Genomic DNA, 20,212 nt, shown 5'->3' with positions numbered 1-20,212 from the left:
TCTAACAGTTGTACCTCCAATACTACTTCACAATATCTTGCCCCAAAGGCGAATTGTAGCTGATCATAACACCGATAAACTTAGTACGTTCAATCAGGACGACGACACCCCATCGTAGAAGAAAGCTCCACCACGCTTGCAAATACCAAGTCTCATTACTTCCACCAGCCCACATCCGACCATCCATAGTCTGCTTGCTTTTCCCCTGCCGGAAATAAAATACTGAATCTCTTGATTAAGCACTGAGTAAACCTCCCTTCAAGTCATTCACTGCCCCGATACGTGGGAAACATCCTACCATCATATCATAACTGCGGAGCAGTCATTCATAGGCATCATGGCAACTTGTGCCTACCCCCAAAGCCCTCAGAAGTACCATTACTGAGCCGAAACATTAAAATATCCTTCCATATGGCGACGATAACAATCGAGTCAACTATACCGGGAGAAACATCCCGCACCACACCCGTAGTACCATCATGAATCTTCAATTCTCGATTTATAACAAGCGCTTTGCGTCACGTAAGATTGAGTAGGAATGAATTAAAGGCATACGCCTCCAAGGATCAAATCGCAAGATAAGGAATCAAGAAGGGAAGTACTCCTAACAGTCCTGCAACCTCCCGAGGATAAGTATAGACGTCTCCGTACCGATCCGCGAGACTCTACTAGACTTGCTCATGACTCATGAGACCCTAGGAACCTAGTGCTCGGATACCATGTTGTCACGACCCAAAATCCACTAAGGGTCGTGATGGCGCCGGACACTGCTGTCAGGCAAGCCAACCAAGTTACTTAATCAAATTCTCGTTTTAATACTTTTGAAATCTCTGATTTTCCTTCAAGTTTAGCAATATTAAAGAATGTAGTCTCAAATAGAATTTAAATGATAAGCAGTAAATACAATACTTCAAACCATCCCAGAACCCGGTGTCACAAGTGCATGAGCATCTACTGATAAGGAAATAAAATACAATAACCGTCCGGAATACAATGGACAGGAAATAAATACAATGTATTGAAGAGGGGTATACTAGCTGCGGGCCGCCTCGAATAATGCAACTCACCTAGCCCCCAAATCATCCGCGCTGCTACACCCAGTGGGCAGCTAGAAATAAATATACCTGTGCAACAAAAATGCACAGAAGTGTAGTATGAGTATGTAAACAACGTGTACTCAATGAGTATCCCGCCTAATCTCGAAGAAGTAGAGACGAGATGGTCAACTTCGACACTTACTAGAGGTCAATTGACAATATACTAAAAATGTGAGGAAATCATGGATTTATATAGCAGTTCTAATTCACGAAGCCAGAAAACAGATAAACACCTTCAACAAATAATCAAGGATTTTCAAGGTTTACTCTTTATTATCTTATCAATTTGTATCAAGCCACAAAGGTCAAATTTCACATTTAAAGTTCTCAAGCAACAATATAACATGCGCAAATCACACCGAGGCGACGGCCCGATCCAACAGAAATAAACTGTGCACTTGCCGAGGGTCGACGGCGCGCCTATAGATGCATCTATTTAATCTGCCGAGGCGTTCGGCCCGTTCCAAAATAAACACATAGAGACGTTCAATCAATAAGCCAACATGGGGAAATTATTAAAAGGGAAGCTAATTCTCTTTATTAATTTAGGAAAAATGAAGTTTATACCCTTTTAGAAATTCGTTCACTGATTCGATGTAGTTTAAGCAGTTCAAGCTATCAATAGGTTCGTAAATAATTCAAGTATAACATGCTTTTGGGTCATAACTACCCGGACAATAGCATAATAGTAGCTACGCACGGACTCTCGTCACCTCGTGCGTACGTAGCCCCCACAAATAGGAGCACATAATTAATTATTTCACCTATGGGACAATTCCCTCTCACAAGGTTAGAAAGGAGACTCACCTCGCTCCGAAGATCCATAACCGGCATTCCACGCCCTTCCGGGGACTCCAATTGATGCACCATGCTCCAAAACTAGCCAATGGTTACGCAAATCCATTAATATATGCTCAAATATTCATTACAATCTAATTTATAGCAATTCCTAACTCCGATCAAAGAATTGACCAAAACGCCCTCGGGCCCACGTGCCCGGAATTCGAAATTTCTCGAAGATATACCCTACCCATAGCTTCACTAGCTCAAATATACAATTTACTCCTAATTCCATGCTCAAATTCATGGTAAAAATCCAATTTATCAAGTTTCTAGGTTTCCTTCCAAAGACCCCAATTTTCCAATAATTTCATGTCTAATTCTATGATATAATCTCGTATTTAACTTGGAAATGAGTAGGAGTAACTTACCTTAACATCGATGACGAAATCCCTTCTTGGAGCCCTCCAAAAATCGCCCCAAGCCATGAAAAAAATGAGAGAAATGAACTCAACCCCGATTTTAAACAACCATTCTGCCCCAGCTATTTTCGCTTCTGCGGAAATATTTCCGCTTCTGCGGTTCCGCTTTTGCAGATCTAGGGCTGCTTCTGCGGTTCGCCCTATGCTGCCCTTCTTCGCTTCTGCGATGTCCCCTCCGCAGATGTGGTCTCGCTTCTACGGAAACCTTACCGCATCTGCGGCCCACTCTGAGCCGACCTAATCCGCTTCTGCGACCTCTTCTCCGCAGATGCGGTCCCGCTTCTGTGGAACCTTGACCGCATCTGCGGTCCTGCTTCTGCGGAACCTTGACCACATCTGCGGTCCTCGAACCCTTGACCAAAAATCGCATCTGCGCTTTCCTAGCCGCTCCTGCAGCTCCGCACCTGCGGCCCCTTTTCCGCAGGTGCGGTTATGACAGCAACCAGCAGTTCAACCCTCTTTCAAACTCCAAATTCGATCCGGTAACCACCCGGATTCCACCCGAGGCTCCCGGGACCCCAACCAAACATACCAACCAATCCCAAAACACATTAAGGACCCGCTCGAGGCCTCAAATCACATCAAACAATGCTAAAATCATGAATCGACCTCCAATCCAAACTTAATGAACTCCAAATATTCAAACTTCTATTTCCGATGTTTAAACCTATCAAATCACGATTGAACTCAAATTTTGCGTACAAGTCATATTCGACATTACAGACCTACTCCAACTTCCGAAACCGAATTCCGACCCCGATATCAAAAAGTCAACTTCCGGTCAAACTCCTCAAATCCTTCCAATTTCTATCTTTAGCCAGATGACTCCAAAATGACCTCTGACCTCCGAATTCACTTCCGATCTAGCTCCCAACTCCAGAATCACCATACGGAGCTATTCACAGACTTGGAATCCCAAACGGACATTGATAACACTGAGATGCACTTCAAGCCAAACTTATGAAATTTCTTCAAAAAAGCTAACTTCCACAATAGGCTCCAAAACGCTCCCGGGTTATCCAAAACCCGAACCGGGCATACGCCCAAGTTCGAAATCATCATACGAACCTGTTGGAACCTTCAGATCCCGATTCTGAGGTCGTTTACTCAAAATTCCAATGCTAGTTCATTCTTTCAACTTTAAGCTTCCGAAATGAGAATTCTCTTTCCAATTCAACCCTCGACTTTCCGAAATTCAATTCTGACCACACGCACCAGTCACAATACCTGAAATGGAGCTCCTCACGACCTTAGGCTGCTGAACGGAGCGCTAGAACTCAAAACGACCGGTCGGGTCGTTACATTTCGAAACTCAAAAATTGTCACATCAACGGGTTCCTTATCCTCCCACGAGTTCATACATACCAAAAGTTCTCAAATCCGACCTCAAATGGTCCTTCAAAGCCCAATTCAAAAGTTCAAAATCCCAAGCCCTAGTTCTTCCATTTTTAGCTTAAATTCCATGAATTTCTAGGTTAATTTCACAATAGAATCACGTTTTAGGTTCATAAATCTTACCTCCAATCACTTCTCCTTGAATCCCTCTTCAATCTCCCTCAAAGAGCTCTCAAAATGATCAACTATGGTGGAAAAAATGGCTCAAAATCGCGGATGAAATGTTTTATAACTTTCTGCCCAGCACTGAACTTCCTTCATCGCGATCGCGGCCCAAGCCTCATGATCGCGAAGAGCAAAAATTCCAAGACTCAAAAATGTACTATGCGAACGCGAAGCCTTTACTGCGAACGCGATGCTTGATTTCCCAGATCTATGCGAACGCGACCCCACTGATGCGAACGCGAAGAGCAAAACACTGGACCCCCAATTACTTATACGCGAACGCGAAACACTGTACGCGAACGCGAAGCACAAGCTCAGGGCCCTCCGCAAACGCGAGACCTCAAACACGAATGCGAAGACCAAACTCAGGCCAACCCAAATTCCTTCTACACGATCGCGACTGGCCCCACGTGATCGCGAAGGCCAATTTCTCTGCAACATCTGAACAACAATTTCTACAACTCTCAAAGCCAAAAATGGTCCGATTGACCACCCGAAACTCACCCGAGGCCCCCGGGACCTCAACCAAAAGCACAAACACATCCTAAAACCTCATTCAAACTTGTTCCAATAATCAGAATACCTCAAACAACACCAAATCCATCAATTCACATCGAATTCAAGCCTAAGTTTTCTAAAAACTTCCGAAACACGCTTTTGATCAAAAACCCAACCAAACCACGTACGAATGACCTGAAATTTTGCACGCACATCCCAAATGACATACTGAAGCTACAACAACTCTCGAAATTCCATTCCGACCCTCGCATCAAAATCTCACCTATCAACCGGAATTCGCCAAAATACTAACTTCATCAATTCAAGCCTAATTCTACACCGGACCTCCAAAACCAATTCCGATCTCACTCCTAAGTCATAAATCACCTAACGAAGCTAACCAAACCATAAAATCTCCGATCCGAGCTCATATACAAATAAGTCAACTCTTGGTCAAACCTTCCAAATTCAAAGCTTTCAACTAAGACTGATCTTTCAAATTCATACCGATTTCCGTGAAAACCAAACCAACGATCTACATCAGTCATAACACATTACACGGGACAAGTCATGCCTGAAAACTGGAGATCAAAGTGCAAAAGCTCAAAACGACCGGTCGGTTCGTTATGTTGAGGGGCTTAGGAGGACACTATGGAGGAAGAAGGACAACAGCTAAAGTACTTGAAGTTGGCTTTTACTGGCCTACTCTATTCAAAGATGCAAGGAATTATGTCGCCACTTGCGATAAATGCCAGAGAATCGGTAACATTTCTAAAAGGGACGAAATGCCTCTTAACTCTATTTTCGTGTGTGAAATCTTTGATGTTTGGGGCATTGATTTTATGGGTTCTTTTCCTCCTTCAAATGGCTATGAATATATTTTGGTAGCTGTTGACTATGTTTCAAGATAGGTAGAAGCAATTGCTACTAGAAAAAATGATGCTCATATTGTTTGTGCTTTTCTCAAGAAAAATATTTTTTCTAGATTTGGAACTCCATGAGTTATAATAAGTGATCAAGGAACTCATTTTATAAATAGACAATTTGCTAGTTTGTTACTAAAATATGGAGTAACTCATAAAATAAGAACCCCATATCATGCTAAAACAAGCGGGCAAGTAGAAGTTTCCAACAGAGAATTGAAAAGAATTATAGAAAAAACTGTTGGTTCTTCTCGAAAAGATTGGTCTTTAAAATTGGATGATGCTTTATGGGCATACAGAACTACTTATAAAACTCCCATAGGCACATCTCCTTATAGACTAGTTTTTGGAAAAGCTTGTCATTTACCTGTGGAATTAGAACATAAAGCATACTGGGCTATACAATTGTTGATTCTAAACTTGCCAGATGCAGGTAAAAATCGTCTATTGCAGCTTGATGAGTTGGAAGAGTTCAGACTTTCAGCATACGAAAATACCAAATTGTACAAGGAAAAGACAAAAAAATGGCATGACAAGCTCATCCACCATAAAGATTTTAAAGTTGGAGATCAAGTTCTGTTGTACAATAGCCGATTGAGATTATTCCCAGGAAAGTTTAAGTCACGCTGGACAGGACCATATACAGTAACAGGAGTGACCCCCTATGGTGCCATTGAAGTACAACATACAGATGGGGGAGACAAATTCAAAGTAAACAGTCATCGTTTGAAGCCTTATATCTTCTTCGACAAACATGCTTCAACAATCCTTCTTGCCTAATTTTTAAAATAAGTCGAGCTGGCAACGTTAAACTCGGAATTATTTTCTTCCCCTCTCTTTAATCTTTAAATTATTAGTAGTAACATATAATATTTTTTTTATAGTAAATATATATAATAAAATTAGTTTTTTTCTTATATAACAAAAAGTAAAAAAAATAAAATAATAATAATTGCAAGTTTGTATTATATTATATATATGTGTGTATGTATTAATATATTTTTCCATAATAAAGAAGCACTCTCATGATTGAGACAATGAAAGTTTTCTCTATCATGAAAAAGAACATTTTCTTTGCCATAATCTTGTCTTTATTATATGAGAGAAACCTTGAGAAGCCAAGAAAAAGGAAATGATGCCAGAACCGAAAAAAATTAGGGAAACTCCTTTGTCTCCTTTTACTTTTAATTTATTTGTCATGAGGACATGACATTATTTAAGCTTGGGGGTAGAGGAATATGTTTGTTATATATGTGTTTCTTTTAAGTTTTTTTTGGTTAAATAAAAAAAGAGAGTATATTTTACAACTAAAAAATGTATTTTTATTAAAATTATAAAATTGAAAAAAAATGAAAAAAAAAATTTAGTTGCCTTATTCTTAAGGCAATTATTACATATAATATACTTCCATGGATTTCTTATTCAGTTCTTTGCCATGGTCGTAATATTTTGAACTGAATATTTTTTAAGGACTTTTAGTTGTTTTAACTTGTTTTGGTAATAAGTTGGCTAAACTTGATTTGACTTGAAAAGCATGACATTTAGAAAAGACGAATTCGATTAAGTACCATTCACGAGTTTTATGATCACTTTTCTAAACTCATACTTACTTATTGGTGATTGAAATCATAGTTTTCGTTGGCCCAAGTGTATTGTGCGGTTAGCTTATATTGTCTAGTTCTCCTGCTTATCTGGAAATCTAGAACTTTCCTTGAATGTGGATTGAGGAGAAATTCTAGGTAGATCTTTGAGTTAAGAAATGAACGTAGGCCTTCTTTGTTGAGCCATAGCCTAAATTGACCTACCTTAATGATTTTTGTCCTTAGTTAGCCCAGTTGAGCCTAAATAAATTATCTCTTATTTTGTTGGTCGCCATGCTTTAACCCTTAGCCTGTTGTTGTTATGACTTGTTCTTTGTTCACCCAATTCCCTTTTGGGCACTTTAAGAGTTGATCTGAATGTAAAAATCTTAGCTTGAGGTGTAACTGTAAATAATTGGTGAAAGAATAATTGTTTGAAGTTGTCGATATTTTGAGATGTTGTCATAGGAACTAAAAAAAAATATAGTTGCTTCAGAATTTCACACACACACAAAAAAAAAAAAAAAGCAACAAAGAAAAGTTGGAAACTCAAAAAAAAAAAAATTGAAAGGGATGAAACAAAACAGAGGTTTATTGTTTAAATGAGATGAAAGGCAATTGTACTTAAGAGATAAAATAAATGTGTAGTGCCCATAGGAAATTTGAGTCACTATTATCTATATGTATCCTACCCATCCCTAAACCCTACTTTACAACCTTGCAAAAGTCCTACATGATCTTAACTCAGAGACTCCTATATTAGTGAAGAACCACATGATAGTCAAGCTTATGGTTATTTCCAGTAGCTTGAGGTACTTCTTTGTTGAGAGTGAGCGTATTTTTTATCTATGCCCTTCTTTGATCCTATATCTATATATTATGTGATATATGGGCATCTCTCTTCATTCAGTGAGACACACTTGGGATTAGAAATATTATGATTTCAGTTCTCAATTGGTGAACATGAGTACAGCTGAAAGTTGTTTGAACTCGTGGATTGGTTAGTCAATTCTCTCCGTCCAAAACCTTCATGATTCACTTAAAGTGTTTAGTTACTATGTTCATTTTTTTTCTTGCTTCGAGGACGTGTAAAAGTTTAAGTATGGGTAGAATTTGGTTAAGTGCATTTTACCAAGATTTTAACCACATATAATTTCTCTTATAAAACATATGAATTATCAATGTTTTCCTCCATATTTTTTAACTTTATTTTGCCAGGAATAATTATAGAAGAATTGTTGTGCGCAACATGAAGAAAAATACAACACAGAAGTGTGAAATTCGAGCTACGATTTCATTAACTGCCGTGACAATGCACCAAGTCTCGATTTGCCATGATGAAATCTAAACTTAGAATTGCAGAATTCTCATCTCTGCAATTTCAAAATCTTGATTTGCATTGAAATCTAGCACCAAATCGAGAATTTAAATTCTCATATCTGCAAATGCAAAATCTAGATTTGCATGATGAAATCGACGAAATCTAAACTTAAATGACGAATTCTCATATCTGCAAATGCAAAATCTAGATTTTGCCGTGGAAATCTAGTACCAAATCTAGAAGTATCATGAAACTTTCTTATATAAGAAGATGTTGCCCGATCAGAGAGGAGATTGCAGTAGAGAGAAAGCTTAGAGCTGAGATCTGAATCAATTCTTAATAAGCTTCTCTATTTTTATTTCTTTCACTAGTATCCGAGTTATCTTTTCTTTAAATTCAAAATAGTGGTTTAGTTGTTGTTTCTAATAAATTTCAGTTAGGAATTACTCTAGTTTCCTGCTTATTAATTAAATAGGGGGAATTATTCTTCTTGAATATTTTCTTTCTATTTTGTTTTTTAATGACAAGAAATATTTCCATTTAATTACATAGTTCCGTATGGAGTAAACTTTTCGTGTGTTGGGAGAAAGACGTGATTTAAATATTTCTATATAATAGTAGATATTATTCCTCAAATTCACATGCTTGAGCTAGAATTTATTTAACTTTTATCTGCTTTTGCAGTTAGACGTTATTTAATTTATTATTAACATCTATCTATCTTGTACTACATATTAACTGTTTATTAATTCTGTAATCGAGAGAGGCGAAAGAAATAATATAGTTAAATGTAGTATTGATAAATGTTAATATTTATTCAGTAACATCTATCTCTTTTATGTTATAATTAATTTTACACTTATTTGTAATCGAGAGAGGCGAATAGTGTAATAATCAGTTATAACAAGTAGGGTAACCGTAAGGGACTTACTAACAAGAGCGTATTTTAGTTCAATCATATATTTCTGGTTCTTTAATATTACTAGTTTGAAGATTAATTTGTATAACTGAGAGGAGTGCAATTGATTATTCAACTTAAGTAATAATATATATTTGTAATCTTGAGAGGCATTTACACATTTTTGAGAAATAGAAATTGAAGAATAATAATTCTACTATATAATAAAAATATTAAGTGAAATCAAGATCCCAACACCTTTTAATTATATTTGTGAAAAACAAAATATTTTCTATTGCTCTATTCATGCATTTTTAGTTAGTTAACTTACAACTCAACTCTATCTAATATTCTCAAATAGTAATTAAAACAAGAAACGTCTGTAGAATAGATAAATCAATCTCTGTGGTTTCGACATCTTTCTATACTATTATTTGATAGTGTACGAGTTAGAATTTTATATACGCTAGACACTCGTCAGGCACCCATGGCCATAAAACAAAAGATTGCAGGCAGCTAAGGGAGGAAGTAGCCCGATTGTTCAGCGAGGGACATCTTCGGGAATTCTTAAGCGACTGGGCCAAGAATCACTTCAAAAATAGAGATTCCAGTAGACAGAACGAGCAGGAAGAACCACTACACGTGATTCATATGATCGTTGGAGGGGACGATACTCCTTAAGGAACGATATTAAAATGCACCAAGGTGTCGATCACTAGGGAAAGCGAACTCGGGGTTACGTACCGGAAGGAACCTTGTCTTTCAATGACGGGGATGCAGAAGAGATCGAACAACCCCACAACGACGCATTGGTAATATCTGTACTTATGGATAAGATTCGAGTTAAACGTTTTTTGATTCATCCAGGTAGCTCGGCCAACATAATTCGATCAAGGGTCATAGAATAGCTCAGCCTATAGGATTAGGTTGTACCCGTGGCCCGAGTTCTAAACGGCTTCAATATGGCATGTGAAACCACCAAAGGCGAAATAACTTTGCCAGTAAACCTGTCTGGGACCATCCAAGAAACAAAGTTCCATGTGATCGAGAGCGATATGAGGTATAATGCCCTATTCGGGAGACCGTGTATCCATAACATGAGGGCAGTACCTTCGATCCTTCCCTAGGTTCTAAAATTCCCAACGCCAGAGGCAGTCAAAACAGTCTACGGGGAGCAACCCGCCGCCAAGGAAATGTTTGCCATCAGCTAGTGATACCGATATCAGCACTATCATCAACAAAAGGGTCAAGTTCGAAGGGAAAGCAGGATGTTAAATAGCAAAAACAGGCATCGACCTCAACCCAACTGGAGGAGCAGGAGACATACGAGGATGATGAATATATGGTACCTTGATCCTTCATAATCCCCGAGGATTCTGACGCCACAAAATCAACGGTCGAAGAGCTGGAAAAAATCATACTGATCGAGCATCGGCCCGATCGAAAGGTATACATGGGCACAGGGTTAGCTCCCGAGCTCAGGAAAAAACTTATTCAATTTCTTATAGCTAATATGGATTGTTTTGCTTGGTCCAATCTTGATATGACAGGGATCCCACAAGAGATCACTACTCATAAACTAAGTTAGGACTCGAAGTTCCGCCCGGTGAAACAAAAAAGGAGGCCTCAATTCGAGGTCAAACACACTTTCATCAAAGACGAGGTAACCAAACTTCTCAAAATAGGATCCATCTGGGAAGTAAAATATCCCAAATGGTTAGCGAATGTAGTAGTAGTCCCTAAAAAGGGAAACAAGCTTAGGATGTGTGTAGGCTACAATGGCCTAATAAATCATGCCCCAAGGTTTCTTTTCCTTTGCCTAACATCGATCGCATGATCGATTCCACGGCCGGTCACGAGATCCTCAGTTTTCTCGATGCCTATTCTGGGTACAACCAAATACAAATGAACCCGAAAGACCAGGGAAAAGCTTCGTTCATCACTAAGTATGGTACCTACTGTTATAATGTAATGCCATTAGGACTAAAAAAGGCTAGTGCAACCTATCAACGCCTAGTAAACCGAATGTTCGAAGAACAAATAGGGAAATCTATGGAATTTTATATTGATGACATGATAGTTAAGTCCCTACGAGCAGAGGACCATTTGAAGCGTTTGTAGAAAACTTTCAGCATACTGAATAAATACAACATGAAGCTCAACCCGGAGAAATGTGCATCGGGGTCGGGTCCGGCAAGTTTATCGAATTCATGGTCTCGAATCGGGTAATCGAGATGAACCCCGATAAGATCAAAGCAATCGAGGATATAACTGTAGTGGATAATGTGAAGGCTGCACAAAGGCTAACCGGGTGCACTGCAACCTTGGGTCGATTCATCTCCAGATCGTCCGACAGAAGTCATCGATTCTTCTCGTTGCTCAAAAAGAAGAACAATTTCACATGGACCCCAGAATGTCAACGAGCTTTGGAGGAGCTTACACGGTACTCGTCGAGCCCGACGCTGCTTCACATGCCGAGGGTAGACGAACTGCTTTACTTATATCTGGAAGTATCAGAGATAGCGGTAAGTGGAGTCCTAGTCCGAGAAGAATAAGGTACACAATTTCCTATCTATTATATTAGTCAGACCCTAGGTGAAGCCGAAACTAGATATCTTCATCTAGAGAAGTTAGCACTCACTTTGATAAGCACCTCTAGGAAACTAAAACCATACTTTCAATGTCATCCCATATGTGTTGCAACAACTTATCCTCTTCAAAATATTTTGCATAAATACGAGCTTTCGGGGCGATTAGCCAAATGGGCCGTAGAACTCAGTGGATACGATATTGAGTATCGACCCCGAACAACCATCAAGTCTCAAATCTTGGCAGACTTCGTGGCTGACGTAACGTCGCCCCTAGTGCCCGAGGTTGAAAGAGAATTATTAGTCCACTCGGGTACATCTTTGGGGATCTGGACCCTCTATACAGACGGTGCTTCGTACGTGAAGGGGTCCGGACTCGGCATCGTGCTAAAACTACACACAGGTAATGTGGTTAGACAATCTATTAGAACTGTAAAATTGACTAACAATGAGGCCGAATATGAGGCCATGATTGCAGGTCTCGAACTAGCCAAAGGCTTAGGAGCAGAGGTGATTGAAGCCAAATGCGAGTCCCTCCTCGTTGTGAATCAGGTTAATGGAACCTTTGAAGCTCGAGAGGAACGAATGAAAAGATACATGGATAAGCTACAAGTAACTATACACCGGTTCAAATAATGGACTTTGCAACATGAGCCTCGAGATCAAACAGCGAAGCTAATGCCCTCGCAAATCTAGGCTCGTCGGTCGAAGACAACGAACTTAATTCGGGGGCTGTCGCACAACTTATGAGGTCAGTGGTCGAAGAAGGCCAAGCCAAGATAAACTCCACAAGCTTGACCTGGGATTGGAGAAACAAATACATAGAGTATTTGAAGAATGGAAAGCTTCCTTCAGATACAAAGGAGTCGAGGGCCCAGCGTACGAAGGCAGCCCGATTTAGCTTGTCCGAAGATGGAACCTTACTCAAAAGGATGTTTGACGGCCCGCTAGTGATATGTCTGGGACCGGGAGATACCGAGTATGCTTTGAGGGAAGTCCATGAAGGCACATATGGGAACCACTCAGGCGCCGAAGCACTGGTTCGAAAGGTAATCAGAGCCAGCTATTACTGGATTGATATGGAAAAGGATGCGAAGGAGTTTGTGCAAAAATGTGATAAATGTCAGGGACATGCTCCGATGATTCATCAACCCGGGGAGATGCTGCATTCAGTTTTATCCCTATGGTTGTTCATGAAGTAGGGGATGGACATCGTTGGCCCTCATCCATCGTCACCAGGTATGGCTCAATTTGTTTTATTTATGATTGACTATTTCTCTAATGGGTTGTAGCACGAGCCTATCAGAAGGTTAGGGAGAAAGAAGTCATTGACTTCATTTAGGACCACATCGTATGCCGATTCGGAATACCATCCGAGATTGCATGTGACAACAAAATATAGTTTATCGGCAGCAATGTGACCAAACTTCTCGAAGGCCTCAAGATCAAAAGGATTTTATCAACGCGTTGTCACTCTAGTGGGAATGGGCAAGATGAATCGACCAACAAAACCACAATACAAAACCTTAAGAAAAGGTTGACCGATGCCAAAAGAAAATGGAGAGAAGTCCTCCCCGAAGTCCTTTGGGCGTATCACACAACTTCGAAGTCTAGTACCAGGGCTACCACATTCTCTTTGGTTTATGGCGCCGAAGCATTAATACCGGTCAAAGTTAGGGAACCAAGCATCAGATTCCAATATGTGACGAAGGAAACGAATGACGAGGCAATGAACATAAGCGTGGAGCTATTAGACGAACGACGTGAAGCCACCTTTGTTCAATTGGCTGGCCAGAAGCAACGAATCGAGAGGTATTACAATCGAAGGGCAACCTTTAATTTTTAATGTCAGGGACTTGGTACTGAGGAAGGTCACGTTAAACACCCGAAATCCAAATGAAGAAAAATTGGGTCCAAACTGGGAAGGGCCATACCAGATTCTTGAGATCACAGGGAAAGGATCCTATAAGCTCGGAACGATGGACGGAGAACAGTTACCAAATAATTGGAACCTAAGTCATCTCAAAAGATATTACTGCTGAGGTACGACCCCATTTCATTTCTTTCTATTTTTTGACTAACACTTGTAGGTTATCGACGAGGAGCGGTATGAAGCTGGCCTTTAGGTCTGAAAGCACGCGTTGTACTCTTTTCCATTGAACCGTTTTTGTCCCATACGGGTTTTTCGGCAAGGTTTTTAACGAGGCAATAATGGATCGTGCTAACTTAGAATACAAGGCCGATCAAGAGTTGATATCGAAAACTATGTTTATAGTACCCGAGATTTCTCTATAACCAACCTCGAATACTGGGGGGATTACCCTCGTATATTGAATTGTTCTAGCAAGGAAATTATTGTAAGGGCCAAATGGTCAAAATGACCCGTGCCCACATAGATTGCTCGAGCCTTGACATAAAACATGTACGCATGTATGATTATTTTTTATAAGAATAAAGAGAAGTAATTTCCTTGCAACTATTTAATGTCTTGGAAACATTTCCACTTTACGACCCCATAATTTCCATCTACTATGGAAGCGAGCCCAAGGTCCGGTTGCTACCGGAGTCTGAGTAATCACTCGACACTCAGGCCGTCCATAAAATAAACTCGAACATATCGAACTATTAAAACATCGAGGGCATAGAGCTCTTAGGCAACCCTCGAATTTTAAAGGCCACAGCCACACCCACTCGGGCACTGTTATCTTAGGCTAGCCTGGATAACTCGGGAAAGCGAGCTCACTGGGCTACCCCCTAACTAAAAGGCTACGGCCAATTTAACATGGTCCAGAGACTTCCGAAATTCATAGCAAAAATAGGCCTTCGAAAAAGAAAAAACTCTTTCACAACCGGTTCTAAAGGCTACCCTTGGCAAAATCTTAAACTTAAAATATTTTCGGGAAACAACTTCGGTAACAACGAAGCCAGATAACGCCTTAACCCAGAAGGGCAATAAAGGCAAGGTTTGTTCGAACCCTCGACCACAACCTTATTATTTTATGCTAAGGCATTCCAACCTTTGTGAATACAAGTAGTAAAACAAAGGAAAAAATTTGTAAGCCGAAAAGGGCAGAAAGCCTTATATATATGTTTAAACGATCGTTTTACACAGACTAGATCGACCAAATACAAAATTTACAAAGGCCTAAGGGCTACTTTTACTTTGAGTTCGAGAGATCATTCTCACTCAACTGGAAAGCCAAAGGGCTACCTTATTTTGAGTTTGAGTAGGCCCTCACTCGATCATTAAGCTTAAGGGCTACATAAGCTCAAGTTCGAATAATCATTCGGGGTCCATCGATTAGAAACGGTCGGGAGCAATGCTTATGATCGGTACTTACCATCCCAAACCCTGGTCCGTCGAATACAACTTCATAATCTTATGCTAAGGCATTTTGACCCTTACATAAATTAACAAAAAGACAGCAAATTCAGAAGCCATGGAAGGAAAGAAAGTTTTTACATATATCTCGAAAGCCTTTTTACAAATGCCATACGACCCGATTAAGAGTTCTATACAAGAGTCGATCGGCCTCAAAATAAAAACGAAAAATTACAAATATTACAAAGCCTAAGCAGCATAATCCTTATCGGAAGAAGTATCTTCACCCTCAGAGTCTTCTCCACTGCCAAATTCACTCGAATTCTCGGAGTCTTCCTTGGGAAAAGCCAACTTCTGAGCCTTTGTTTCCTCTGCCCTGGCAATCTCAATTTCAGTAGATATATTGAAGCTTTGATCACGGGCCCCCTCGAGAGCCTCCCATCGAGCTTTCCACCTCGCATATCCACCATGCTCTTGGCCTGAGCTAGGGTGGCTTCAACATCAACCTTGTATTAGGTCGCATTAGCCTGGGCCTTATTATTGGCCGCGACCGTCTCAGATCTAGCCACCTCGAGCTCTTTGTCCAAGTAAGCTAAATTGGACTGAAGCTCCTCGATTTTATTTTCCAGTACCAACGCCTTCTCCCTTCCAGCCCGAGCTGAGACTCGGCCGACTCCAACTCAGCTTGAACGGCTTCCTTTTCGAAGTTAAGATGTCCATGCACCACTTGAACTTTTCAGGCTCGGCTTGTACTTCATCTATTTTCCTTTGAAGGTCCTTAATCTGTTCGAGCCCCTGTCGAACTTGCAGAATCGGATCGTTAGTTGTTATCTCCAAATCATCTTCACTATCATGAAGCACTCTAAATACCTGCTCGGCCATCTCAGTATGCTCATCTCAAGTCGTCACCAAATCTGCCTGAAGCTTCTCACTGAGAATCTTGTAGGTATCGCATCTCTCAGTGAGGCCCTGAACCTCAGCCTTGCGCTTCTCTCGAATTCAAAGGAAGGCCTCGTGATGCAACATCGAAGCCTACAAGTAAAGAAGAAAATGTTAGTACTATCTATAATTCAAAGTTTTAAGAAGGTAATGTAATGGCCCTCAAACTTACCCGATTCAGAGCATGATGGGCCTCGTTGAACAAACAAGCAACTTCTACCTCATCCATCTTGGCTTGGTCCTCTTTAGTGACCAAGCATCGGACATAGCTAGCCACCCCTACAAGGGAAGACAAAACCCGAGCATCCTCCGGGATCGAGATGATAATCGATCGCTTACGCCCGGGAACGACACTGGGGGCCTGAAATTGATTGGTCAGTTTAAAGCTCGAGGAAGCCTCACTCGAGCTCTTCCTCGGTACATCCAAGTCACCCAGACCGGTGACATCTTCCACTCCAACAAAATAGCCACGGGAAGGGTCTTCTGCTCCATGGACCCCTTTACCGTGGCAAGTCTCCATTGCCTGAGCGTCCTTGATCATCGACCCGGAGAACGGGCATGGTTTCTACACCAGCCTAGACCGCCTCTTTGGTAGCCCTCACATGTCGAGGTGAAGCGCCTTCAGCTCTTTCTAGCTCAGGGACTTCGCCAAATTGAGGCAAAGCAGTTTCTGCTCCCGCTGGCCCAGTAGTTCCTTGAATATCGGTGCCAGTTTGCACACGAGCCACCAGCCCGGAGTCCTCTTCTTCTTCGTCTTCTTCGGCCTCCTCGGCCTCATCCCTTAGCCGTTGGACTGACTCCATAGTTAGACGGATGACGTTCCCCTTAGGCTTACAGGGCCTCCCCGCCGGTCTTTTCTTTCCGGGCCCAGAGAGCTCGGAGCTTCTTTTAGTTTCTTCTCTTTGGCCTGCTTCGGGGTAGATGATGAGAGAAATGACTATTCTTCAGCAGATGGGGGCCTCATTGCTACATCCTTTTCAAGGCCTACAAATGAAAAAAGGCGAGTAAGCTCGATATGAGACCCGAACGATAACCGTTCTAAGAGAGAAAACTACCGTGGTTAGGGGCCTCCCATTGACCCTTTTATAACTCCATCCAAGCACACTCGGAGTAAGACTTCTGCGACACTAAGCCCTCGACCCGTTGCTTGAGATTGGGGATTACTTCCGGCACATGGGCCATAGCTATAACATAAAAAACATAGATGAGAAAAGAAGATGAGAAGTAAAACGGCAAAGTTAGATATTCAAGGCAAAGCAACACTTACGATTCATGTTCCATTTTCTAGGAAACGGCATGTCTTCAGCAGGGATCAGGTCCAAGGTCTTTATTCGGACAAATCGGCCCATCCAACCTTGGTCTCGGGTCTCGTCTATGCTCGAGAACGGGGGTTTGGTGGCTGGCGGTAAAGCTTGATCAATCCTCCTCGATAAATTTGGGGACTGTAGAGACGCATAAGGTGATCGAGGGTAAAAGGATGCCCTTCGATCTTGTTTTCAAAAAATCGGAGGAGGATCACGATCCTCCAGAATGATGGATGGATCTGGCCGAGGGTCACATTGTACCTCTTACAGAAGGCAACAACGATGGGGTCTAAAGAACCCAATGTGAAAGGATAACTGTAAGCGATTAAAAATCCTTCCACATGAGTAATGATTGATTCCTCAGGCTAGAGCACCACCAGGTGCTTGTCAACTCAGTTGCAGCTCTTTTTAACTTGGTCAAGGAGGCCGTCGGTAATTGTGCATATGTATCTCGACATCAGTTCTCATCAACCTGGTGTCGAGGGTGTATTTTCTACCTTAAAATCGGCAGGAGTGGGGAACTTTGTTGGAACGAAGTCTTCTAGGGGAGGTTCCACCGCGGCTCCATCGTCGGCGGGCCTTGATGAAGAAGTGGTTTCCTTGTGTGGAACGGTTTTTGTAGTCTTAGCCATTTTTATAAATGGAGAAGAATAAAACGGAGGAGGAACGCTTGGTATTTTGCGATGAAACAAGTAAAGAAACTCAGAGATCTGAAAATACAAAGCTCTGAGGAAGGCAAAGGATTTTGAAGATTAGAGTGAAGAAGATTTGTAAGTAAAGTTTGAAATGAAGAAAGATATATTTATATGTTAAGATGACGGTTCAAATCCGGTAGTGGTTGACCGTCGACTGGCTCTCATTAAATGCCCGGGAAACTGTACCGATGAGACATTTCGGTTAACTCTGTTGCTTACATCATGATGCTTACGCCACGATGTATCGAGGTGAAGATCGAGGGCTCAAGTCGTTTCTTGTCATTACTCTCCAAGAAACAAGGGGACTATCTGTATACGATAAAAATCGGGCTTGCCCTTTTTTGTGAGACTGATCGAGGCTGGAGCATGATAAGTCAGGGATCGACTTCGATTTATATCAGACTACGGCATAGAGTTAAATTATCAAGCTCGAGACCAATTAAGATCAAGATCGACCAAGATCGGGATCGAACATGATGGAGATCGAGGGTAGCTTACCGTGTTGAATAACGGAAAGATGAAATATCCGCAATCGAGCGAGGATCACGACATAAATCCCGGCACGTATCAAGAGGAGGCCGATTAATTATCCAATCATTGGATTTCTTACTGTATTTAGAATTGTACCAAGAGTAGGACTCCCCTACTATATAAAGGAGGTCCAATCATTTGTAGAAGACATCATATTCACGTTACAAAAGCAATATATGCTCTCTCTCTCTCTCTCTCTCTCTCTCTCTCTCTCTCTCTCTCTCTCTCTCTCTCTCTCTCTCTCTTAAGCTCTCAATATTCCTGTTACTTTGCTCATACTTTCTGACAAATATTCACTTGATTCGAGGGCAACCTAGCTCAAGAATCAAAGCTATACATTTCATTTGATTTGTTTTATTTACATTTGCACTTAATTTCATTGTCAATTTACGTTTTCTCTCCATTTGTGCTAGCAAATCACGTGTTCTTAAAACCACAGTATAAATACAATTATTTTAGGGTAAACAATATGGTTACACAAATTTCTCATTGTCCATTCGGGGACAACGGATAAAGTAAATTTCTCATTAGTGATTGAATAGATATAGAGTTAATTATTTGTAAAAATAGATTTGTATTAACTTTTTAAAATGATTAATAAGTAAATAACGTATAAACTAAAATGTAGGGAGCAATAGCTAATACGACAAAATCGCCCTTTTTCCATTCCCAATTCTCTCTCCCATACATATCTTCACGTCAATTGACTGAAGCTTCACTCTACTTCTGTGATGTTCACCTTTTCAGCCGATAATAATTTGACCGACTCTTCCCATATAATTCTGATCATGCCAAAGCGGCGAAGCACTTTTGAAGAGATGATAAATAGGAGTGTGCATTCGATTTTTCGATTTGGTTTGTATTGTTCGGTTTAAAATTTTATTTTTCGATTTTTAAAAAATACAATCAAATTCGAACCAAAATAAGTTTGGTTTATAGTTTGCTTTTTCTCTTTTCGATTTGGTTACTCGTTATGTCATATATGATAATTAAATAATTATATTCTATGATTAAAAAATAAATATTATAGAGAATAAGAAGTAATGTTAAATCTCTTAAATATAATTTCTAATATTAGTCACGTGTAAAACTTTTAAAACTTAATATTTAAGGTAACGTGTCCAAACATAAAAATACAAATTCTAAACCATAATCCAACTTCAAATGAGATTAATTCTTGTTTGCAAATATTAAACGGTGAAACTTTTGAAGAAACAATGAATCTTTTGATGAAAGCTTCGCAATCAAAATAATACGTAGTAAAGACGAGAGAAATAAGGGGTTATATTTTAAAGATAAAGAATGGGGCTTTATATACCCTAGTACAAATAGGTGAAAATGGCATGGCCTAGCCAGTTTTCAAACTGATAATTAAAAATAGCCAGCGTTCGCAAAGCCATTGAAAAAATAACCACTATTTTGCTGCAACACGAAAAGTTCCAGCATAATATACTGGAGATAAGGGCACACCTGTGTATGAACTTCCAGCATATTATGATGGAACTCCAACACACGGAAAGTTTCAGTATAATATACTAGAGATTGGAGCACCTATGTATGAACATCCAGCATATTATGTTGGACTAGTATATTTGTAACGACCCAGCCGGTCGTTTTGAGAGTTGTAGTCCTGTTCCCCCAGTCACTGCTCATTTTATGCTTTACGATTGTTATGTGACTTGCCGGGGTAGTTG

The 20,212-nt window shown here is 40.4% G+C and overlaps 1 protein-coding gene across 1 annotated transcript; it reads left to right on the top strand.

Moving 5' to 3' along the window:
• Nucleotides 5,069-6,120, top strand: LOC109234743. The gene is made up of 2 exons (XM_019400806.1): nucleotides 5,069-5,179; nucleotides 5,794-6,120. The coding sequence occupies exons 1-2, from the start codon at nucleotides 5,069-5,071 to the stop codon at nucleotides 6,118-6,120; spliced, it is 438 nt and encodes a 145-aa protein (XP_019256351.1).

This window comes from Nicotiana attenuata, chromosome 11, assembly GCF_001879085.1.
Source record: "Nicotiana attenuata strain UT chromosome 11, NIATTr2, whole genome shotgun sequence".
Classification (NCBI taxonomy): Eukaryota; Viridiplantae; Streptophyta; class Magnoliopsida; order Solanales; family Solanaceae; genus Nicotiana; species Nicotiana attenuata.
The sequence above is the reverse complement of the archived record's forward strand: the minus strand, read 5'-3'. Positions and strand labels throughout refer to the sequence as shown.